The sequence below is a fragment of the Sorex araneus genome, chromosome 10 (genome assembly GCF_027595985.1).
Source record: "Sorex araneus isolate mSorAra2 chromosome 10, mSorAra2.pri, whole genome shotgun sequence".
In the NCBI taxonomy this organism is placed as follows: Eukaryota; Metazoa; Chordata; class Mammalia; order Eulipotyphla; family Soricidae; genus Sorex; species Sorex araneus.
In genome coordinates this window covers 6,430,097-6,455,377 of record NC_073311.1, presented here as the reverse complement: position 1 = coordinate 6,455,377, position 25,281 = coordinate 6,430,097, and the positions used below count along the sequence as shown (strand labels likewise).

At 44.6% G+C, this 25,281-nt stretch overlaps 1 protein-coding gene across 1 annotated transcript in view; it reads left to right on the top strand.

Moving 5' to 3' along the window:
* Window positions 1–25,281, top strand: part of C10H12orf56 (chromosome 10 C12orf56 homolog) — an 81,008-nt gene that overhangs the window by 41,093 nt on the left and 14,634 nt on the right. The window contains exons 4-7 of the mRNA XM_055118623.1: window positions 3,752–4,157; window positions 10,597–10,670; window positions 16,975–17,119; window positions 23,152–23,258. Coding sequence (XP_054974598.1) covers window positions 3,752–4,157; window positions 10,597–10,670; window positions 16,975–17,119; window positions 23,152–23,258 — 732 coding nt within the window. The remainder of the gene's footprint in view (window positions 1–3,751; window positions 4,158–10,596; window positions 10,671–16,974; window positions 17,120–23,151; window positions 23,259–25,281) is intronic.

Here is a 25,281-nt window from a genome sequence, read left to right as displayed (position 1 = left end):
ATTAATCAATTTATTTTTGGTTTTGGGGCCGCACTTAGGTCAGGTCTTATTCATGTCTCTACGCTCCTGGTGGGCCAGGGGGACCATATGGGGTCCCAGTTATCAAACCCAGGCAAATGCTCCACCGACTGTACCATTGCTCTGGCCTCAAGAAGGGCTTTATGGGGGAAAAAGCTTAAGGATGGCCGGTCCAAGCTACAGAATAAGCTACAAAAAAGGAATTACCTGTCGATTTTATGTTGAATAAAAATGATGTAATAGTTTATACATCTTTGGGAATATTTCAGAAAAAATCATGCATTTTTTTTTCTTTTTGGGTCACACCCAGCGATGCTCAGGGGTTACTCCTGGCTTTGCACTCAGGAATTACTCCTGGCGGTGCTTGGGGGATCATATGGGATGCCGGGGATCGAACCCGGGTCGGCCACGTGCAAGGCAAACGCCCTACCCGCTGTGCTATCGCTCCGGCCCCAAATCATGCATATTTTGAGGGAGAAAATGAAGAATACACAGCTGAGGAATATCCAGTGAACACACACTGAACGTACAGAGAAGACTGAGAATCATCCCTGGGGGGTGCGTTAAGTAAGGTAACGAGGAGGAAAATGATACAGGTCGAGGAGGGCTATGTCACCCAGCCTCTGCTGACCAGCTCTGCCCCGCCTGGGTCCGAGGCCCTTCTCAGAACCCAGGGAGTCCTGAGACTCAGTCTTGGCCCAATCAAAGCCCAAAGAATGGAGCAAGATGATTTCTCTCAGAGAGGGGCTGTCACACATCCTCCAAAAAGCAGCTTTTCAGGCTTTTGCTTTTTTAAAAAAGTTTTTTTCTTTGTTGGGTGGAGAGATGGCCCAGCGGGTGGAGCACAGGCCCCAAGTTCAAGCAGGGACCCAAGAGTAATCTCTAAGGACAGCCGAACATGGCCCTGAAACAAATAAAATACTACTGTTAATTAATTAATTAATTAATTAATTAATTTTTCTGCTTTTTGGGTCACACCAGGCGATGCACAGGGGTTACTCCTGGCTCTGTACTCAGGAATTATCTCTGGTGGCGCTCAGGGGACCATATGGGATGCTGGGAATCGAACCTGGGTCAGCCGCGTGCAAGGCAAACGCCCTACCTGCTGTGCTATCGCTCCAGCCCCAATTTATTTATTTGTATCTGTTGCGATTATTAAAGTTTTAGGGGCTAGGATGTGGCTTAGTGGTAAACTGCTTGTCTTGCATGAATGAGACCCTGGGTTTGATCCCAGTACCATACAAACCCGTTTTTGGTTTTAGTTTTATTTGGGGGGTCATACTCGGTGGTACTGGGTGGCAATAGGGGGTATTCAATGCTCAGGTATCACTGCTGGCTCCTGAGCACTGTGAGTTGTGCTCAGGAGACTATGTGATACCAGGGAGCAAATCTGTGTCTTCTGTATGCAAATTATGTGCCCAATAATTTCCCTGAGAGCCATCCCCTTGCCCTAAAGTTTAAAAATAATAGTAGTGTATAGGGGCCACTACTGACAGAGCTTGGCCTCTATGCTTGTGGCACTCAGTACTGTGGAGCAGGGGCCATATTGGGGTGCTGGGGATCAAACTTGTGTCCTTGCATATGTTAGGGATATGCTCTACCAGTGAGCCATCTCCCGGGCCACTATTTTATATTTTTTCTTGGCCTTTCCCTTCTCCTGGTTTAATTATTGTGATGATTGGGTTGCATGCAGTTGGTTGGGTTCTTTCCTTACTGTATTTGTGGTGCTTGAAAAACACTTTTGGTTGCAGTGCTCAGCAGGGTCACACAGCTGAGATGCGTACATCCTTTGTGTTCGTGTGTGCGTGCGTGCGTGTGTGTGTGTGTGTGTGTGTGTGTGTTGCTGGAGCTAACACACAATTATGGTTCTGGGGATCCCCAAAAGCAATGCTGCAGGATTGCATACACACATGGGGTGCTGCTGGAGATGGAATTTAAGGTCTCCCACCTGCAAGGTGCTGCAGTGCTGAGCTATCCCAGGTTCCCTGTTTTTGTTTTCTTGTCCCAAGAGTTCATCTAAGTTTGGAAATAGCTCAGTAAAGGAAGATCACAAAGTCACAAAAAGTCAGTGGGATGGTGTAATGGTGTTGGGATTGGTGTTATAATATTAAATATAATAAATTATTATGAACAACTTAAAAATTAAAAAAAATTAAAATAATTTTTTTTCTGGAGCTGAAAAGATAGTATGGGGGCGAAGGCACTTGTCTTGCAGGGAGCTGACATCAGGTTTGATCCCCGGCACCGCCTATGGTCTCGCTAGCACCCGGAGTGATGATCCCTGAGCACTAAAGAAACAATCCACATAGGGCCCAAGATATAACACAGACAGTACAGCACTTGCCTTGCACACGGACGGCTCTGGTTTGATCCCTGAGCCCTGAGCCCAGAGCCGGGAGAAGGCCCTGAGCATGGCTGGGTGTAGTTCAAAAACCAAAAAAACAAACTGTTTCTCCCATTAAAAAAAAAATCACACTGTGCAATGATTACATATTTGTCCTGCATATTGATAGGTTGTTCTAAAAGTAAGTAAACATCTTAATTCTGGGACCCCCCACCCCCGCCATTTTCATTCTTCGCTGTAGTTAAAGAGATGGTTTAAAAGTTTCTCTTGAACCTGAAGGACCTTGTTTGTTTTAACATGGAATGATCCACATGACAAAATACATGTGTTGGGAATGTCTGGCCATCACGGCCTGCTAGATCTTGTCATCTGCTGGGACTCCCTAACCTCTGCAGCTGCCTTCCTTGTGTGGAGGAGAGAAGTAGGTTGTGGACGGAACCAAGATGGTAAACCATGGGACCCAAAAATTCTAAATAATGTGCCGCACCAGTTCAGTTCTGTGGGGAGCTCTGTGTCCACTGCTACTCAGGGGGCCCCTCAAAACTGAGAGGCAGTGACAGGAGAGAAGGAGCTGAAAGAACAAGCTGGGAAGTTAGAAAGTGGTGAATTCGTGTCTTTGACAGCCATCTTGCCTGCAGAGTCCTATGAAGAAAAAGAACAAGACTTTCAAAAGGGCAGTGAGGGGGCCGAAGAGATAGAACAATGGGTAGGTTACTTGCCTTGCATGTAGTCAGTCTGGATTCAACCCCCGGCACCATAGAGTGTACCACCAGGTATGCCCCTCAAGCAGAACAAAATCCTAAAAGTTAGAAGGAGCAGATTGTAGACTGGGGGGCGCCAGGCTGGCCCGTAAATTCTGTTGTGGACAAGTTCTTTGGCGCATGCATGCTGCAGTGTATCTTCTGTGAATCTAAAGGGAGGCTGGGTAAAGGGTTCTGTGTACGTGCTGTCTTCCTTGTATAGGCTTGGAGGGAAAAGGACAAGATAAGGGAAAAACGGGACATTCTTTACATTCTCAACAGCCATGCCCAGAGGAATTTGTGGGCTTTCAAGTCCAGTTCTTAATTCCTTTTGATCCGGAATCAATCGGAAAAATTGGGGGGAGTATTTTGCATGGGATAAAACCAAGAAAATATCCTTAACGTTTTCCTCCTTCATAGCTCCATGTGACTAGGTTTTTCTTTCTAGGATCTATTAAAAAGACAAAAAGAAAGAATAATCCATTTTCAAGACCAGAATAAAAAGTGCTTTTAATGGAAATATCAGGGCTGTGTGAAAAACCTTCCTTTCACGTGAAGACATTTACCTCTGAATTCTGCTGCAATTGGGCTTTTGGGTTCTTTTCGCTCCTTCTCAGTGCTAAGTTTAATGCTACATTCTCCCTGGCAGGTACCAAGAGCACAGCACAGCCCGGGCGGCGGACGCCTCGCTCCGTTCTCCTGGAGACCCCCAGAAGCCCTTCCCTCAGGACCACAGTGCCCCCCGGCCCTTGCCGCAGCCCTCCAGGAGGAGCTGTCAGCCCGCATCAGCCCCTGGCAAGGCTGTCACTGTGCCATCTCGCCCAGCAAACACAAAAGCACCCCAGGGACTTCCAGGTCACAAAGACTCTCTCAGCGAAATCCCTTTCAAGTGCAATGGGAACGGAAATGAGTTTTACTTAGGAAATTCCTCCCCGGCCTTCCCTCCGCAGAACAACACAAACAAGAAAAAGAAATCGGAACTTCACTTGTATGTTACTTCCACAACGTCATCAATATTTTTGCACTTAAAAAGTTCATGGAACAATTATATTATAGTAAGTGTCCTCATACGTTAACCTTGACGTGAGGGTTTTTTTCTTTTTTAATTTTGCATTATTTTGTTTTTAGAGAAAACAGGTCTCCTCTGCTGTATCTCCCCAGTTTGGAGATCTAGCCTGGGAATTTAATAATATGGTGAAAGATTAACTTTAATTATTCAGGAGGTTATTTTATGCGAACTCTTACACTAGGTAAATGCTCATGATCAGGGTTGGAGTAATAGTACAGCGAGTAGGTGTTTGCACATGTCAACTGGGGTTCCAGCCCCACCACCACAGACAGTCCCTCCAGCCCTGTCAGGAGTGATCATTGAGCTCCGAGCCAGGGAAAAAAAAAAAGCTTATTACCAACTGTCTGAAGGAAAAAGAGATGTGGATTTGGGCTGTACAGGGCAAGTGTGCAAGTAAGTGAGGAAGCTCTCGGTGAGTTTTCTCCTGAAGGATGGAGATGGCCTCGTCTTGCATATTTGTGAGCATATGAGCAGGATGATCTTTGGCAATGATCTGGGACGATTTTAGAGAGCACAGGGCTCAGAAACCAACTCTGCCAGTATGCTTCTATATTTCTTTGTTGGTTGGTTAAAAGTAGGTTTAAATGGGAGAGAGAATTAAAGGATCTGGTCATTTTCTGAAGATTGCTTAATCCTAGTCTGTTATTTAAAAAAAAATTTTTTTTGGCTTTTTGGGTCACACCCAGCGATGCACAAGGGTTACTCCTGGCTCTGCACTCAGGGGACCATATGGGATGCTGGGAATTGAACCCAGGTTGGCCGCATGCCCGCTGTGCTATCGCTCCAGCTCCCCTAGTCTGTTATTTTATGAATGAGGAAAGTATAGCACATTTTAAGTGACTCACTCACTCAAAATGACCTGCAAGTTTAGGAAAGAAGCAGAATGCCAAACTTAGTTATAATTTAAAGTATAATTGGTTTAACAAATGAAAAAACCTCATGTCTCTTCATGAGCTCTAACTTTTGTTACTGATCTTCCAACTTATTAATGTTAAAGAAAATCTGCGGCTGAGCGACAGTGCTAGGGTGAAGGTGCTTGCCTGAATGCAGTTGAACCTGGTTCTGTCCCTGGCACCACATGGTCCCCCAGGCTTTGCTGGGTATTGCCCTGGCGAGGTGGCCCAGGTCCCTTCTGTTATCATGAGACTTGAGCAGCGCCTTATTCTCAGGCATCAGCATTGACCTGCTGCACCAGGTGACTGAGAATCACTGAAAGACCCACCACCCCACCCCTGCCCCAAAGAAGACACTGATGGCCAGGTATGGCTTTGGGCAGGGCGTTTGCCTTGCATGTACGAGGGCCAAGGTTCCTTCCCCGGCATTACCACCACCAGCAAAAGGCTCTTTTTTTAATTCAGAAGAAGCTGTAAAGCAGACTGACTATGTAGGCTTGTAAATGACTGAAAATGGTGAACTGCACTGCCCATTTTCCTCAGAGCACAGTTCAAATGTTTAATGCTTAACATCCTTCTCTAAATTATTAAACAGATTCTCCAAATGAAGACTGTCGGGGTCAGGGTGGCTCAGCACTAAGGCACTTGTCTTGCACGTGTGAGGCCCTGAATTCGATTTCTGGCTGTTTTTGTTACATTATTTTTAGTTTGGTTGGCAGCCTTTGATGCAGAGAAGAAATTCCCCACTACCATTCTGTGTTATTCTCTGGCTGCTTGAGCAATCAAATGAGCATCAGACAGATTACGTGGAGAGAAGAACAAGTTTAATTACATCTGTAGAGAGAACCTGCATTGGAGTGAGGGGGATGGGGGGACTCACTGTCTCTGCCCCCACTCCCCCAGGGAGATGACAAACTGTCTCTGCCCCCACTCCCCCAGGGAGATGAGGCTTCCCCAACAGAAAGGTCATTTCTGAAGATAATCCAAAATTTGGACAATGCCCCAATTCTCTTTCTTTCTTTCTTTCTTTCTTTCTTTCTTTCTTTCTTTCTTTCTTTCTTTCTTTCTTTCTTTCTTTCTTTCTTTCTTTCTTTCTTTCTTTCTTTCTTTCTTTCTTTCTTTCTTTCTTTCTTTCTTTCTTTCTTTCTTTCTTTCTTTCTTTCTTTCTTTCTTTCTTTCTTTCTTGTTTTTGGGTCACACCCGGCGATGCTCAGGGCTTACTCCTGGCTCTGCATTCAGGATTTTATTTCTGGCAGTACTCAGAGGACCCTATGGGATGCTGGGAATTGAACCCGGGTCTGCCACGTGCAAGGCAAATGTCCCACCCTCTGTGCTATCGTTCCAGCCCCATCTTTTTTTTTTTTTTAAATCCTTCATATTAGGATTTTTATTAAAATACCCTGATTTGGGGGAGTTACTTGGAGCATGACTTTCATTCAGTGCCTCAATTTTCACCCTTCTATGTAGATAAGGTGTGTGTGTGTGTGTGTGTGTGTGTGTGTGTGTGTGTGTGTGTGTGTGTGTGTGTGTGTGGAGGGGGCGAGGGTGGGGGTGTTGGTGCTGAAAGTTTCTCTTGGGTTTGGAGAGATCTCAAAGGGCTGGAGTGTGTCCTTGCTCTGAAGTGCCTGGAGTTCTCTGTGGTCCCGGGGGCCCTGATGGCTTAGCCCTGGTAGCTCCCAAGCCTCTGGGAAGCTCTGCTGGGCCTGAGCATGAATTGCACCTTCCTCCCCATTCCTCTTAAATGTGCAGGACCTTGATTGACTTACCTTGGAACAATCCGAATGCCACAGTGACATCCTTGGAGGCCCATTCTTCACCACTTTCGGTTGTCTTGGTGATGTTTTCATAACTTAGAGGAAAGAGGAAGAAAATTACCCCCTAAACCAGTCGGTCTTACCTTGGTTCACTGATTTCTTCTGCCTTAGAATTTGTAATGATTTTCATGTTGATATGTGGAAGTGTTCCTAAAAAGGATATATAATTTTTGTCCTGTTTTGGTTGTTTTTAGTATCACACCCAGAACTCTTCAGAAGTCACTCCATAGTGTTGGGGCCAGGGCTTGAACCAGGGTCAGCCAAGGGCAAGGCAAGCACATTGAGCTTTGCATTTTCTCTGGCACCCAAGGAATGACTATTAGATTCAGAGGAAATTTTATCTAGATTTAAAGGAAGTATAAACATACAGAAAAGGTTTTTTAAAAAAGCAACTTGATAAAACAACTTAGAGCAGTGACAGAAATATCACTTGTATCACTTGTCATCCCGTTGCTCATCGATTTTCTTGAGCAGGCACCAGTTGTCCCTGTCACGTGCTAGTGTAGCCCAATGGTGTCTGCTTGCTCCAGGAACACGAAGAGCCTCAAACCGTTTGTTCAGGGTCTTGATGAGGAAGTCTGACCATGTCATAGATGGATGACCAGGCGTTCTTCTGATGTCCTATGGAATCCAGTCGGTAACAGCTCTAGTCCAGCAGTCGTCTCCAAATCGCATTACGTGTTTGGCCCATCTGATTTTCAGTGCCTTGGCAAACGAGACAGCATCCCTGATTCTTGATCATTGATGGAAGTCAGAACTCTGGATTCCTTCTATCACTTGAGTGAAATGTGATACTCCAAGCATAGCTCTTTCATTTCCTCTTTGGGATACCCGAATAGCGTTCTCATCCTGTTTTTGTAGGGCCCAGGTCTCTGAGGTGTATGTTAGTGAAGGAAGAACAGTGGAGTCGAAAAGATGTGCCCAGAGCCGGAAGTTCTTTGTCCTTTTAACAACTTCTTCGATGCTCATGAAGGCATTCCACGCCACTCTCTTCCTCCTGCACAGCTCAGGTGCCAGGTCGTTCGTCATGTTGAGTTCTCGACCTAGGTACACATAACTGCTGCATTCGGAGATGTTTGTTTCATTGAGAGCAAATGGAACATCAGGAGCTAGTCCGTTTCTCATGAATGTTGTCTTCATGAGATTCAGCTGCAGTCCAACCTTTCCACATTCACGGTCGAAGTTGGTCAGCATTCATGCCGCTTGGCTGATGTTTGGTGTTATGAGAATGATGTCATCAGCAAAGAGGAGGTGGTGTAGTTGCTGACCGTCTGTCTTCACTCCCATTTCCTCCCATTCCAGTCATCGCATGACGTTCTCAAGGGTGCCACTGAAGAGTTTCAGTGAAATGGTATCACTTTGATAAACCCCTCTCTTTACATCAATGATCACTTCCTTGTAGAATGGTGAGATCCTAGTGGTGAATCCGTAATACAGCTCACAGAGGACCCTGATGTACTGAGTTTGAACACCCTTTTTGGCTAGGGCTTCGATGACCACTTCAGTCTCAACAGAATTAAAGGTCTTCTTCAAATTGATGAATGTTAGATGGAGGGGCATTTTTTTTTTCAATTTCATTGAATCACTTTGAGATAGTACAAGCTTTCATGTTTGGGTTACAATCACACAATGATCAAACACCCATCCCTCCACCAGTGCACATTCCCCACCACTAATATTCCTGGTATACTCCCCCTGTACCACCCTCCCCCTGTCTCCATGGCATACAATATTCCCATACTCCCTCTCTACTTTTTGGCATTATAGCATGCAATACAGACACTGAGAGGCCATCATGGGAGATGTGTGCTGAAAGGAGCATCATCTTGAACTCTCAAGAAACCTCAATGAAACCTCAAGCTTGGTCACTGTGTGGATATGGTCGATCGTGCTGAATCCTTTTCAGAACCCGGCTTGCTCGCATGACTGTCCTTCGTCTAGTGTTCTGCTAATCGTATTCAGGATAACTTGAGTGAATAACTTGTAGAGGATGGACAACAGGCAGATCGGGCAATAGTTGCTGATGTGGTGGATGTCTCCCTTCTTGTACAACAGGACAGTCCTGCTGATTTTCCTTTGGGATGGGACTTTTCATTCAGACAGGTAGCGTGTGAAGAGCCGAGCCAGTGCATTGACGAGTACTGGCAGCAGATTCTTCAGGTGCTCAGGTCTGACCTTGTCTGGACTGGGTCCTGTACGCTTCTTTACCAAAGACATGGCGTGTCAAATTTCGAAAGGGAGAATGCTGGGAATGACATATCCATCCTGCAGAATTTGGTATGTGGGCAGGTGGACATGGCTATCGAAGAGATCTGAGTAGAAGTTGTGAATAACCTTTTCTACTGCCCTTCTGGAAGATGTGATAGATCCAGCAGGACGTTGGAGGGCAGTCGTCTTGGTCTTGTAGTTGGTGAAGGACAGAAGGGCGTTGCGAATACTTTTCCCGGCTTCTGCTGCATAGGCCAAAACTGCTGCTCTTCTCTGTTCAACGTCTTCTTTATCGCTTCTCTGCACAGCTTTGCAAGCTTGGACGTTAGGTTGTGATTGCCTGAGGCTCATGCCAAACCACGTTGGCAAATGAGTTTGAGAGTTTCTGAAGACAGGCGTCTATTTGTGGCCTTCTCTCTCTTGGCGTTCCTCGCACAATCATGGAGGTGCTAAATCAGTCGATCGAAGTAGTCGACCAGTGAGAGAAGCAGTAGGGAAAAAAAGAACACATATACCCCCAGCCTTTCCACCCCTTCCCTCCTTCTTCCCACCCACTTCCATGCTCAAATATAGGGAATTATGTGTAATATAAGACAGGCACAATCTTGTTTGGAGTTAGAGATCAGCAATATTTCAGAAATTCCTTCTGAGTTGAATGTTAAGTCTCAACATAAACAAAAGTTTATTTAGAGAACCTACTGAACACTGCATGTGCATTTTCTTTAATACCCCAGAATTAAAGGGAAATGGTAACACTAAAGATCTGGAAAGAAAATAACCCCATTCATAAGAGACTAGTTAACAAAATTATTATATATCTGTGCAGTGAAGTACTGTCCAGGTAATCATTCCAAAAACTATAGTAAATAAATGTGTACAGACATGAAAAACTACCACAGATTAAGTAAAAATTGTAATTAATACATGATATAATTTAAATATATGAGACTATATCATCCACTATATAAAGATTATAGTGTATATGTTATAATATGGTTTTGGATGCTTGAAAGACTATAAACTGCACTGATAATACTAAGATTTGAATAGTGGGATGGAAAAGGTAGGGAGAGACAGGGAATTTTTTTAGGGGGGGAATTGGGGGCCACACCCAAATGTGCTCAGAGCTTATTCCTGGCTCTGTGCTCAGTGATCACTTCTGGTGGTGTTTGGGGGACTATGGAGATACTTTGGACAAAGTGGAGTTTCTCTTGTGCGAGGCAAGTGCCTTAATTCCTATATGTTCTCTGTTTCTATCTTCTATTTTTTACTTTAGGCATTTCTTTATGATTATTTTCCCTTAACATGAACAAATGTTGTTTTTATGGAACTTTAATAAACCTATAAAAGGAAAAGATTCTATGTGAGTTGAGCATTGAAAGGAGCTTCATAAAGTAAATCATGTACTATGGAAAAGACTAAAGGAGAGAGAAAGGATGTTGACTAAAAGTAGGGGGAAATGATTTTCAGTGTACAAAATGTTAATAATTCCATTTTCCCCCTCTTTCAGAAAGCTACTCTTTTACAAGATCCCTTAAATGCTAGTGAGCTCAGTTCTGCATTTGGAAGCCAAAAGCCATATAGGTAAGCAGACTGGTACAGCAGAGGTGCCTGGATACGCCTGTTCTCTCCTCTCTGCCTCTTTCAGCTCGTGTGTGGCTTCCCATCACCTTTTTCCACTGCCCAGCTCTGACCCAACTTTCAGATCTGCAAGCACTTACCCACAAGACATCACTTCTATGGGAGATCTCCCTGAACCTTCCTCGCCCCTTCACCACCCCACATATTCAGCCATGTAGTTCAACCACTCATGATATTTCTTTTTTAAAAATTTATTTTATTTATTTGTTGTTGAATTACATGAGATACACAGTTACAAAATTGTTCATGATTGGGTTTCAGTCATACAATATTCCAACCCAGTTGCCTCACCAGTGTACATTTCCCATCACCAATGTCCCCAGTTTCCCTCACACCACCACCCCAGCCTGCCTCTATGGCAGGCACTCCTCCTCCTCCTCTCCCTCTCCTTCTTCTTCTCCTCCTCCACTTCCTTCTCCCCTCCTCCTCCTTCTCTCCCCCCTCCTCCTCTCCCTCCTCCTCTCCTCCTCCTCCCCTCCTCCCCCTCCCCTCTTACTCCTCCTCCTCCCCTCCTCCTCCTCCTCCTCCTCTTCTTCTTCTTCTTCTTCTTCTTCTTCTTCTTCTTCTTCTTCTTCTTCTTCTTCTTCTTCTTCTTCTTCTTCTTCTTCTTCTTCTTCTTCTTCTTCTTCTTCTTCTTCTTCTTCTTTTTTCCTCTTCCTCTTTTCTTCTTCTTCTCCTCCACCTCTGCCCCCTCCTTTGTCTTCCTCTTCCTCCTCCTCCTCATACTCTCTCCAGCACTCAGTCCTTGTCCAAAGTGATTATTTCCAACTATCATTGTCATAGTGGTCCATTCTCTGTCCCAATTGACCTTCATGATATTTCTTGAATGTGTCTGGATGTTTCGGGTTCCAGTGATCTCTGTTCTGGACTCCGAGTCACTCAGCTGACGTCTCTTTTCTCTTTGGCCCCTATTTTGCCTCTCAGAGAGGTCTTTTCATTTTGTAACTTCCCTAAAGCCCGTGAATGACTCCCATTTATCTGTATGAAAAGTTCTAAACTCTATCAGGCCTTACACAGATCTTCCTGATGTCACTTTTCATCTTCTATCCTTAACTATTGTGTTTCTCCCACTCCTGATCCTAAACCCCTGACCTAAATGAACTCACAGTTCTTAGAAGCTTTCTGCTTACTTTCCCTCAGGCTCTAATGGGATGGCTCCTGTTCTGGACTCCTGTTCTCTACTCTTCCACTGTGAATAACTTCAACTCATCAAGTTTCACCTTACTGTCCATTTTTTCTTTCTTTTCGTGGGGGGTGATTTTGGGGTCACACTTGGTGATGCTTAGGGGTTACTCCTGGCTCTGCACTCAGGAATCACTCCTGGCAATGATTCCAATCAGGGATCGAACCCCGGCTGCATGCAAGGCAAATGCCCTACCAGCTGTACTATCACTACGGCCCACCTATGTCCTTTTTTCAAGAATCACTTCTTTGGGGCTGGGGTAATAATGCAATGGGTAGGGCATTTGCCTTGCACATGGCCAACCTAGGTTTGATCCCCCGCATCCCATATGATCCGCCAAGCACTGCCAGAAGGAGAGCCAGGAATGACCCCTGAGCATCACCAGTGTGATCCCAAAAGCCATAAGCCCTCAAAAAAGAATCATTTCTTGACCGCTCAAGACTAAGATGAGACTCTCCATAATGTCCTGTGCTTACGCATCCCATAGCACATACCTGTATGTGTTACCATGGCCAGTCTGATTCTCTTCTACCCTTTCATGCACTAGGTTCCTTAAGGGCAGTTGGTATCAACCAGCATTCATAGAATGAATGAGTGGATGAATGAATGATGGGGAAATATGGAGTTTGGGGCCAAATCATAAAGGGCCTTCCGTGTGAGACTAAGGAGTTTGTATGTATTTCAGACTTCATAGTTCTCTGTGTTCTAATGTAAGTTAGCGTTATATATATATATATATATATTTTTTATTTTTATTTGTTTATTTTTTTACTTTTTTATTTTGTAAATTTTTATTGAATCACCATGTGAAAAGTTACAAAGTTCTCAGGTTTATGTCTCAGTTATACAATATTCAAACACCCATCCCTTCACCAATGCGCATATTCCACCACCAAAAACCCCAGTATACCCCCGCCCCCGCCCCCCCCATCCCCAACTATATAACTGATGAATTTCACTTCATTTTCTCTTTACCTTGATTACGTTCCATATTTCAACACAAAACTCACTATTGTTGTTGGAGTTTCCCCCCAAGAAAGACAGCCCTACTGCCAAGGAAGCATTTGATAATTACTTTTCCATTGCTGAGAATGAAGAGATATGTAGCCCCACTTCTCCAAGTAAATAACTCTTTTATTTCCTTTTTCCTTTTCCTTTCCCCCCCATCCCCCTTCCCGCACCTCATAGTATGGTGGACGCCATGCCGAGTTTCTCCCTGAAAATGGGAAACAACCGGAAAAGAGGGATATTTCCTCTTCTCGGCCGGCGTGGGGCTGTTGCTTAGTTCACAGTCCAGAAAAGTGGCTGCTACTTTAATAACCTTCAGTATTTCAACAAAAACTCATTGTTATTATTTGGAGTTTCCCCCCCAAGTCAGACCTGTTAAAAAGGAACTGTTTCACATTGCTGACAATTATAGATGTTAAGTCGCAAGGATGCTGCTGTGTCCGCACGGTTTTGGATATCTGTATAAAGTCCAGGGAAAATTCTGCCAGAAATTGCATAGCCCAGCTCACAGTCCCAGTGCATTGCTGTAAGAAGTCTCTGGAATCAAAGTCTTTAGGCGCAGAGGGTCCGTTTCACTCTCAGCAGCTCCGAATTTATCTGGGCCGAGGAAGTCAGCCTTATATTGAAGTAGTTTCTTCTGATGTGATTTTCTATCCCAGCAAGTAGGCTGTGAAACCCCAGAAGACAAAGAGAATGCTTTTTTAAATATGAGTATTTTTCTTTCTTATCACAGTACTTTGCACCCTGAAAGCACTCACTGAACTCATTGTTGATGCTGTCAACTTTTTGTTTGTTTTGGGGCCACATCTGTTGGTGCTCAGGGCTTACATCTGGCTCTGCACTGAGGGTTCACTCCTGTCGGTGCTCCAGAACTGTATGTAGTATTTGGGTCAAACCAGGGCTGGCTGAGTGCAAGCTAGTGCTTTAACTCCTGTTCTATCTCTCTAGCCCAGCACTGTTAGTGTCTCCCAGAGTGATATATATTGGGGGCCATGTAAAAAAGTTAAGGGTCAGTTTCATCCTTTGTTTTGACTGTGTGGGAGCCACAAGGAGTGGTGCTCAGGCAGGCCATGAGTGCCGCCCACGTGGTGCTGAGGGTGGGAGCCTGCAGGGCTGGGACTCAAGCCACTCAAACCTAGGACCTCATACAGGCAGGGATGGTGCTCTTCATGCTGAGCCTCAGCCTTAAGCCCCCGAGTAAGAATTTTCAAATTTTTAGGGGCTAGAACGATAGTACACTGGATAAGGCACTTGCCTTGCATGCGGCCAACCTGGGTTCCATCCCTTGCATCACAAATGCTCCCTGAGTCTCAGGGGAGATCCTTGAGCACAGAGCCAGGAATAAGCACTGAGCACTGCTAGGTAGAGCCCAAAAGTAAAAAATAGAATAAAATAATAAAAATCGCACAGTTGGAGAAGTACTATCATTATTTTCATTTTACAGATGAGGAAACTGAGGCACAGTCTAGGAACTTGGCTTTGGCAGTCACCCAGTTGAGTCGGGGTATATCTCATATTTTTATCTGCCAGGCTGACCCTGCCTCCATCATCAACATGCTTTTGTGCTACTGAATTCCATTTTTATGTTTTCTCTCTCTTTATCTCTCTCTCTTTCCACAATGCTCAGCGGTTGAATGCTCAGGGGAAACGTCCAGATTATTGTTTGGAGGGCTGCTCCTGGTGATGCCAGGACTTGGACCCTGGCCTCCTGCACGCAGAGCATCACGCTCTCGAGCCCACGAGCAATCCCTCGGCCCCACCGGCACTGGATTCTTAGTAATCACTTCTCCTGTGTCTCCGCTAGAGAAGGTTTTGTTTGGGGGCCCCTCTGGTGTGTAGGGGCTAATTTAGCCTCTCTGCTCAGAAGCGACCTTGGTGGTGCTCAGGGAACATAGGTGGGATGCAAATTGGACAGGGCTCCTTTATGATCTCTCTGGCCAGAGAAAATTTTTCTTAAAAATCCTTTTTTTGTGTGTATAAAAATAGACTTATTGATGGGCTAGCAGAGAACATCTTAGTTTAGTTATTTATTTTTGAATAAAGGGGGAGATAATCGGTCAAGATCCAAAATTTCCTTGCAGTTGTGTTTGGCTAAATGGCGCCAGCCAGGCCTATAGTGTAGGAAGTAGGACTAATTTTACTGGGAGGTGGAATCTCTAACTTGAAGTAGAATTATTCTTGAAGGCTCTCAGGTGTTTCCGTGGACTCCATGGGGTGGGAAACGCCGCTCCTGTGCGCCCTCGCACCCAGTCCCCCTGCATCACTGTCTGCTTAGGCCCCTGTGGGTTCCATTGCGAGTCCCGCCCAGGCCCCTCAGTGGAAAGGAAGGAGCCTGTCCCTGGCCCTGGGCACTCGCCAGCGTCAGGGAAGAGCAAGCCGCTCTTGCCCGGCACAGTGGAGACAGAAACAACCATGTTTTTCAGCTTGCTGAAAATGAGTGGCAGGGCCGGGACAAGTATCCCGACCCGCCCCAGGGGTTGGGGCGGGATGAGTGAGCTCTGAGGGGTGTGGGGAGGGTGCCTGGGAGAGGCGCCTGCTTCATTTGTTGCTGGACTTTGGGAAAGCTCCTGTGGCTTGAGCAGCTTTTCCTGATGCATGGAAAACACATGCATGGGTTAAAGGTGGGGGAGACGTGCCTGTGCTGTGGCATGAAAGATCTCTGAATTCTGTGGTGGAAACAGACCGCCGTTCCCAGCCAGCCTGACCTCCTGAGGGAGGACCCTTCAGGAAGGTGCCAGGGCGGCGGCTCTCCAGCACGCTCCTCCGCCTTCTTGTCAGAGCAGCTGCATCCAAGCTTGGAAGGTGAAGCATTTGCTTAGAATTTGGGGGGCTTTCTGCAGAACCAGGAATAGTTCCTGAGTGCTGCCAGGTGTGGGTCCCCCTCTACCCTGCCCAAATGGGTTTGTTTCTCTTTTGAGATTGACAACTCAAAGGCTGAGCAAATGCTATGCAAAGCTAGGTCCTTCCTTCCTTCCTTCCTTCCTTCCTTCCTTCCTTCCTTCTTCCTTCCTTCCTTCCTTCCTTCCTTCCTTCCTTCCTTCCTTCCTTCCTTCCTTCCTTCCTTCCTTCCTTCCTTCCTTCCTTCCTTCCTTCCTTCCCTCTCTCATTCTCTTTCTCTCTCTCTCTGTCTCTCTCTCTCTCTCTCTCTCTCTCTCTCCTTGTGATGCTCAAGGGTTACTAGAGGGGCTGACTCAAAATTACTCCTGGCAGTGCTTGGGGGACTATATGGGATGCTGGTGATTGAACCCAGGTTCGGCGTATGCAAGGCAAGCACCTTTCCTGCTGTACTATCTTTCCAGCCCCACAAAACTTTATTTGTCAATAAAGCTTTTTCCTTTTAAAAAATACTAGCTGGGGCTGAAGGGAAAGCTCTGGAGTGAGTACATGTTTTGTATGCTGCAGCCTAGTAACCTGAGTCCCGCCTAAAGTGACTCCCCCTGCCTCCCAGCACAAAGCTGAGAGTAGCGCTGGAGCAAGGCCAGATGTGGCCCCCAAACAAAAGTAAAGGGGCTGGAGAAATAGTATAAGGGTTAAAGTGTTTGCCTTACAAGCGATGACCCTGATTTGATCCTTGGCATCACATATGCTCCCACAAGCACTGTCAGGAGTGATCCCTGAGCACAGAGCCAGGAGTTAAGTTGAGCACAGTCAGGTGTGGCCCCAAAACCAACCAAATAAAAATCTAAACAACATAAAATAAAGGTTTTTTTATTTAATGAAAATTATTAAGCAAATGACAGAGCAATAGGTCATGCATTATGGTAAGTGGTATGCGAATAGACTGAGCAAGATTGTGAAAGGTGAAGATATTTACAAAGACAGAGCAGTCATGCTGTGGGTAATCTGAGTGGGGGAGAATGAGCTTGAGAATATTGGGATAATGACAAGGAGTTTAATTTGGGCAAAACAACTGATGTTCCATAATTGGAGAATAAGAAAGCTAGAAGCACAGAACAATATTAAAGATCCATCAGTAGCAGAGTGTTACAAAGCTGCCAATAATCATTGTAGTTCCTTCTAATTTATTACATGGAATTTTTTCTTGTGTTTCTATAGATCTGAGGAGAAAATCAAGCACTTCAGTCAACTTAAATCTGAGCTTTTTCTTAAGGACAATACATTGAGGAAGATACTTTGTTTAATTACAGAACTTAAAGTTGCAGCCCAGAAAAACTTCATTCTCAAAAGGCTTTTCTGGAAAGTAGGTATTTTGTTTTCAATCTATAAATGTGTTTATTTATGAAATGCAGCATTTCAAGCATAAAGTAAAATATACATGAATATTGCCTTATACTCTGATGCTGTGTTTTTAAATATTGATGACAGGCCAAAGTGATAGAATAGCAGGGATGGTGTTTGCCTTGCATACAGCTGACCTAGGTTCGATCCCCGGCATCCCATATGATCCCCTGAGCACCACCAGGAGTGATTCCTGAGTGCAGAGCCAGGAGAGATTCCTGAGCATTGTAGGGCATGGCCCCCAAACAATAAATTAACTAATAAATATTAAAAATTGAATATCAATGAAAAAATGCAATATGCATGATCAGTTGAAATGTTATGTAATCAACTGTGTGTGTGTGTGTGTGTGTGTGTGTGTGTGTGTTTAGGGAAAAGGAAAAAAAGAGACAGTGTTGGCTAAAGATAGCTCACATGGGTATAGTCAAAGAAGAGAAAATCAGATGCCAGAAGTTTTTCTGGCATCTAAGAATGAGTGCACAGACAGTCAAAGGAGCAAGTAGGCTTCAAGAAGTTTTATTATGTAGAGTTCCCTGCAATAAAAATGTAATAAAAATTACTTTTGAGTGTAGGACTATTTTTCTTGGTTTGTTTTTGGGTCACATTAGGGGTGCTCAGGGGCTACTCCAAGCCCTTCGCCTGGGGGTAAGTCCCGGTGGTTCTCAGGGAACCGTGCGTCACTGGGGGTTGAACGTGGGCTTCCCGCATGCGAAGCAGGTGCTCAGCCCGCTGAGCCATCTTTTGGCCCCTGTTAATTTTTCAGATGTGACTCCTGGGGGGTATAGTGCTCTTTCAGAAAGTTGCCCCTTTCTAAGGCTTTAAGTGAAGGTGAAGTACCTTGTAAGTGAGTTACTGAGCAGCCCAGGTGAGTGCTGGTGTGATGCTAATGGGTCCCAGGAGGGGCATGAGCCTGAGTGCCTGTTGATGGCTATCCGCTGTGGCCTGATTCTGGCCAGCTGTCTCCTACATATTTGCCACCTTTTTGTCAGGCAGTTGCCTTGTACACAGCGGCAGTTGGCCACCCTGGCCCCTTTCCAGACTCTCAGTGCTTCTGACGTGGGGTAACCAGCTTTCTAGTTTGCCCAGATTATCCTGACCTGCTGTTCTGTTTCACCTGGGTCTGAGGAAGTTCCCAGGAAATAGAACTTTCAGTGCTTATGTCAGAACCAAGAAAATCAGGATGGTTAATCCCTCTAATTAGAGGGCAGATGAGCCAAAGAGAGTACTATACCCATCACGATAGATAAGGATGATGTTGCATGGCGTAATTTCACATTTAGTCCTGGACAGACCCTTTTAGCAATACACCATCCTTCCTCCCCTCCCCTCGCGACCCCCTGCACCCCAGTAGGGCATACCAGCCATGCTCAGGGCCTATTCCTGACTTTGTATTTAAGAATGACCCCAGGCAGTGTTCAGGGGATGGGGACCCTGTGTGGTGCTAAGGATAGAGCCCAGGTTGGATACATTCAAAATTTGCCTCCTGTAATCTTCCTGGCCCACCATCCATGTTTTGACTCTCCAACTTCAGAAGATTATGGATAACATGGTGCTGACATCAAAATGACTAACATTATACCCAGATGCCTGCCCCAACTTTGGGTACTAGCACGATAGGCTCATTTAGGATTTAAAAACTGGGTCTTTGTGAAATGCGTAGCTGGGGACGTGGCAAGGAGAGAAAGGGGCCCAGTCAAGAGGAAAGGGAGAGCCAGGGGGAGGAGTGTGCGGAGAAGCTCACCTAGACATACTGGATGTAGGGTTGGGTTTAGAGTAGATGACTGAGGAAAACTCAGGAGAAAAGAGGTGCTATATAAGGTGTGTCCTAGGAAGAAGGATGTAGAATACCAGGTGCTGGTCTGGGACCCGTTAAGCAATTTCTGTTTTAAAAGAGGCTAGTTGCCAGTGCTCTTACCATGGAGAGATAGAAGACTGTCAAGAAAAGGAATTAAGCCCAGCCCCCTCGACCGACCTACCAGGCCATGGCTCCCGTCTTCTCTCTAAAAGCTTGAGCCATGTGGGATGACTTGAACCCCTGTCCTTTCCAGCCCCTCCATGACTTTCCCTCCAGGTTGCTTCCTCTAGGGCCCTCTTTCCCTTTTCCTGTTCCATTTTCCATTTTCACTCCCTCCTGTGAAAGTCCACCTGTTCTTCAGGGCACAGGTCAGGTGTGAGATCCTCAGTGGGAGCTTTGATGCCCTTTACTTTTGATCTTTTGTGGCAGTTCTGTGACACAGAAAATTCCTTGATGTATTGTAATCTATGCTCTTTAATAAAGTAGCTCCCTGCCACAGATGGCTATTAAGTTCTTTATGTGGTTACTGATTTTTTTTTCAAGTTATCAAGGTTTTATTTATATGGCTAGAAAGCCCACGCATAATATGTGCTGGGAACTCGGAACTCTTCCTTTGAAATCCTTCTAGACATGGGTTCTGTAGTGCAGAGTGATTAAGGAAGTATTTCACCACAGCACAGAAGGAACACAGGAAATGAAATGGGAAGGACACCTAGAACCCCACCAATCTTTATGAGTGAAAATAAGAACATGTAAGGCTCTACGAGTATCAACCAGGTCTGTGAGCTCTCAGAGAGTAATTTAATGACACCATGTTGAGAATGTCTAATGAGCTCAAAGAAACAATGGCACAGGTATTCAGCAAAGCACAAGAAAATTTTAGAGTGGAAATGAAGAGTATGGTAGTGATATAAACACACACACACACACACACACACACACACGACGGTGTCTGAGCAGCAAAATAACAAGTGAGGAAAAGGTCAAGGAGTTCCAAGGTGAGATGCAGGGAACCTCTGGAAAACAATAGAAGATGGAAAAAATTTGAAAGGAGATGAGCAACATATCAGAGAACTGTGGGATGAAATCAAAAGGAAGAATGCAAGAATCATTGAAGTATCTGAAGAACAGGAAGGAAAGTTCAATGAAGAACCACTAGTTAAAGATATCAAAGTTAAAAATTTCCCAGAGTTGAGGAGTGCAGGCACCCAGATCTAAGAAGACAGAGGGAAGTATTTTTTTTTTTGGGTCACACCCAGAAATGCACAGGGGTTACTCCTGGCTCTGCACTCAGGAATCACCCCTGGCGGTGCTCAGGGGATCATATGGGATGCTGGGAATCAACCCTGGGTTGGCTGCGTGCAAGGCAAACTCCTTACCTGCTGTGCTATTGCTCCAGCCCCAGAGGGAAGTATATTGGTCCTCATTGATTTCAATGTTAGTAGCTACATACGACAGTGGGTATTATATTATACAATGCAGACATCCAATTATTACAGCACTTTCTCTTTTACAATTCAATATATATATATATGTATTTCTATGTACACATACATATCTCCTTGTTCTATATCAAACACAGGTAATGGCTATTAGAAATGTAAGCATGATTAACATTCCTACCACCAAAAGTTAGTGTTTTAGACAATCTTTTTACTACAGTTTTAAAACATATTTTTCTTTTCTTTTGGTTTTTGAATCACATCTCACAGTGCTCAGGACTTGTTCCTGGCTGTGAGCTCAGGTATCACTCCTGGAAGTGCTTTGGGGGAGACATGTGGGGCACCAGGTATCTAACCCAAGTCAGATGCTTGTAAGGCCAACACTTTACCAGTTACAATTTCTCTCTAGCTTCTTCCTCTGACTTTCTCCATTAAGTCTTAAAATAAAATATTTGGATATTTTATAACACATTCCTTATTTTGAAGACTGAATAATTTCCCATTGTGAGTATGCCTCATGTATATTGTATATACATTTTGCTTTTCCAGTCATCAGCTGATAAACACTTGTGTTGCTTCTGGTTTGACTGTTACCAATAACAATTCTCTGAACATGTGGGTACAGATGTCTCGGGGACATCCTGATTTCAGTTATTCTGATTATATATACAAAGTGGAATTTTATGGTAAATCTCTTTTATGGCAAATCTCTTTTTTTGTTGTTGATTTTTTAATTTTTTAATTGAATCACCATGAGATACAGTTAAAAAGCTTTCATAACTGAGTTTCAGTCATACAACAATTGAATACCCATCCCTCCACCAGTGTACATTTTCAACTACCAATGTCCCCAGTATCCCTCCCACCATGCCAACCCCACCCCACCCTCTGCCTCTGTGGCAGACAATTTCCTTCTTACTCTCTACTTTCAGGTATTATGGTTTGCAACATAGATACTAAGAGGCCATCATGTTTGGTCCTTTATCTACTTTCAGCACACATCTCCCACCCCGAGCAATCCCTCCAACCATCATTGACTTAGTGATCCCTTCTCTAATCCAGCTGCCTTCTTCCCCAGCTCATAAGGCAGGCTTCCAACCATGGAGCAATCTTCTTGGCCCTTGTCTCTACTGTCCTTGAGTGCTAGTCTCATGTTATTTTATATTCCACAAATGAGTGCAGTCATTCTATGTCTGTCCCTCTCTTTCTGACTCATTTCATTTAGCATGATACTCTCCATGACCATCCACGTATAAGCAAATTTCAAGACTTAATCTTCCCTAACAGCTGCGTAGTATTCCTGGTAAATCTCTTTTTAACTTTTTGAGGAACCACCATAGTAATTTCCACAGCAACTCTATCCTTTGATCTGACTACGAGCAGTGCATAAAAATTTCAGTTTTCTGTGTTCTTGCCAAAACCTATTATTTTCTATTCTGGGGGTGGGGGGGGGCACATCCGACTGTGTTCCTGGCTCTGGGCTCAGGGATCAGTGCTGGCAGTACTTTGGAGACCTTATACAAAGCTGGGGATTGAATCTGGGTCAGCTGCCTGTACTATCTCCCCAGTAGGTTATTTTTATAGTCTGGGAATGCTAAGAACTTTGTAGAAATGATAAAAAGTAATTCCAGATCCAAAAAGCCAATTTATCAAATTAAACTAAATGGAACATTCTATTTTTGGATAGTGTGAATCCTGGGTGTGTTTTTTTAAGCCCTGGGAAGAAAACAACAGAGGAGTGGAAAAGAGAAGCAATTGCATTATGTTCTCATCAATTACTAACTTACCTGATTTCATGGGCCAGTGCTTTTTTCATGCCACATCATCTCATGAGCCTGGCTAGCGACATACTCAAAATGGTTCACAGGTTGCAGAGATGACTGAGGGGCTAGAGCCCATGCTTTGCATGTGGAAGTCCCAGGCTTGACCCTCAGCAGTGCACGGTCCCCCCGATACAGCTGGTAATAATCCCCAAGCACCAGTGCGTATGGACTAAGGCGGGGAAAAAGGCAAACCCAAAGTAGTTTCCACCACTCTTTTTATTATTTTTTTTCTTTTGTTTTGGGTCCTACCCAGAGGTGCTCAGAGCTTACTCTTGGCTCTGTGGTTAGAAATCACTCCTGGCAGTGCCCAGGGAACTCTGTGTGGTGCTGAAATCAAATCAGAGTCATGGCAAATCCAGGCAAGTGACTGATCCTCTGAATTATCTCTCCCACCCCAGTTTCTCCCCACTTAAGTCAGAGTTTATTTTGGCAAAAATGACTATTTGAGTGACCAGTGTCTAACAGAAGTGTTAGTGCTATTCTGCCTCTTCCTGGACTATGTGAGGGCTGTGACATTGTTTTCATATTAGGAAACATTTCCAAGTGAGAGGATCTCTAGCCATTATTTCATCTTCTCCACATAAAGCTCGAATTGCTTTGGAAAGACTTAGAGGTGGCTCCAGTTTACCTTTTGTTCCAAGGTGACTGACCCCTGACACTACAGAGATGCTTCTGGAGGCTCTGGGACACGAATGGGCAGGCTGGGGTCAGAAGGAAGCTCTCCACAACTCCCTGTAGACTTCTCCTGGGCAGGAATATCTTGGTTGTAACTTAAGCTCTGCTTTCAATACAGGTTGTGCTAGTATTCATGAGGATTGTAATTTATTTTATCTCCAGAGGACAAATCATCTTTTCTATTTTTATTATGTCAGGATAGTGTTCAACCAACCGATACTATAATTACCAACACCTTCTTTTTTGCTTGCTTTCATAGACCAGTGACCTTTTCTACTTCCTGGTGAACAAACTTCAAGAGTATTTGCCAGAGTCTAAGGATAAGAATACACTTCAGAACAAAAGCCAAAGAGCTGATGAACTGGTGTAAGTACTAACCCGCAAAGGTATTTTTTCCCCCTAGAGTCTTAAAGAACAATGGATGACACTGGGGAAATATATACTGTATGAATGATTAATGGTATCATAAATTTTGCTTCGTGTGTGTGTGTGTGTGTGTGTGTGTGTGTGTGTGTGTGGTTTGGGGCCACAGCTGTGGTTCTCTGGGGAATTTACATTGGGGGGTCACTCCTGGCCATGGTTGGGGAAACCACAAAGTGCTGAGATCAAACCCAGGTATAAAGCACGTGCTCCAGTCCTTCGTGCTACTTCCTGACTCTCAAATGGATTTTTTTTTAAAGTCAACCATTTGTTCTAAAATTTAAAGAGCAAATACTTAGGAACTTAGTAATATTATTTGTCCTTTTTAAAAGGAGAAGGAATAGTGTCTGGACTAAGGACACCTTTCATTGTATTTTTTTTTCTTTTATGCCTTTGAATATATTTATTTGATTTTTGGGCCATACCTGTTAGTTCTTGGGGGTCACCTGCTGGCTTGTAGCCCAGGGGTCACTCCCAGTATTTCACGTGAGACTGGGTGGTGCTGGGAATCAAATCAGGGGCTCTAGCATGCAAGTTAAAGTTATATGCTCCAGACCTTTGAGCTCTTTGACTTTTGAAGTTTTGAGCCAATTATTATCAATTAAAAAATTATAATTACTAAATGTTAAAAAATAAAATTGAGCATAATTATTGTAAAAACTATGGCAAAAAATTAAGTAGAAAGAACATAGGAAAATGACTTCTCATCCTGACTTCAAACTTTTAGTTTATTCAACTAGTATTTATTTTTTTTAATTAAAAAATTTTGGGGGGGGGGCTGGAGTGATAGCACAGCGGGTAGGGCGTTTGCCTTGCACGAGGCCAACCCGGGTTCGATTCCCAGCATCCCATATGGTCCCCTGAGCAACGCCAGGGGTGATTCCTGAGTGCAAAGCCAGGAATAACCCCTGTGCATCGCCGGGTGTGACCCAAAAAAGCAAAAACAAAAAAACAAAAAAATTTTTTTTATTGAATCACCGTGAGAACAGTTACAAAGCTTTCAGGTTTGAGTCTCAGTCATACAATGATCAAGCACCCATCCCTTCACCAATGTACATGTTCCACCACCACGAATCCCAGTATACCCCCCACCCCCCACCCTGCCTGTGTGGCAGATGATTTTCACTTTATTCTCTACTTTGATTACATTCAATGTTTGGACAGAAAAGTCACAACTATTATTTGGAATTTTTCTCCAACAATCAGACCTGCAGAAAAGGCATCATTTGATAATTTGTTTTTTATTGCTGGTAATGAAGAATATATGATTTTGGATTTCTGGCATTTTAGTAATTAAGTCCAGAGTGATTTCTGCCAGAAGCTGTTGGGTTCTAAAAGTGGTTTGTGTGCCTCTAGAATCATGGGTGTTCAGGAGCGGAGGAGCCACTTGTGGGTGGCCGCTCGGGGTCTCGTCTGAGTGGGGAGCAGTGCTGGTACTGCCACCCCATCCCGAGATTTCCCACATGCCCTGTCACTGCAAACTCGTACCTCTGTCCAATGGGCTCTGAAAGATGGCGGTCGCCATGCCACTGCCGCTAAAAGGAAAGGCGGAGGGACAAAAACCTTTCCCTTCCTGGGGCAGCACGGGGCTATAGCTTGGTTCACAGTCTAGAGGCATTTCTGCAAGAGGCCACTGGTTTCTGAACTTGGTTGTGTGCCTCTGGGACTCTGTAGTTTGGGACATTATATTTTGCTTGGATATTCAACACCACCATTCAAGCCTGCCTTCAGAGGGCATATGCTAGATCATCTATTTTCCATTGCCCACTTTGTTTATCAAGAAAGGTTGCGTGGCCGCGTAAGTTCGGAGAAGTAGTCCTGGTGCCCACATACCGGAGCCATGTTTGTAGAAGAAACATCACAGGAATTCCATCTGGAGAAGGCGTGGAGTCTGCACCTCCTCCTTCTGGGGCACCCTGGTGTTATTGGCTCGGTTTTGGGGCGGGAGCATTCTCCGGTGTTGCATGGC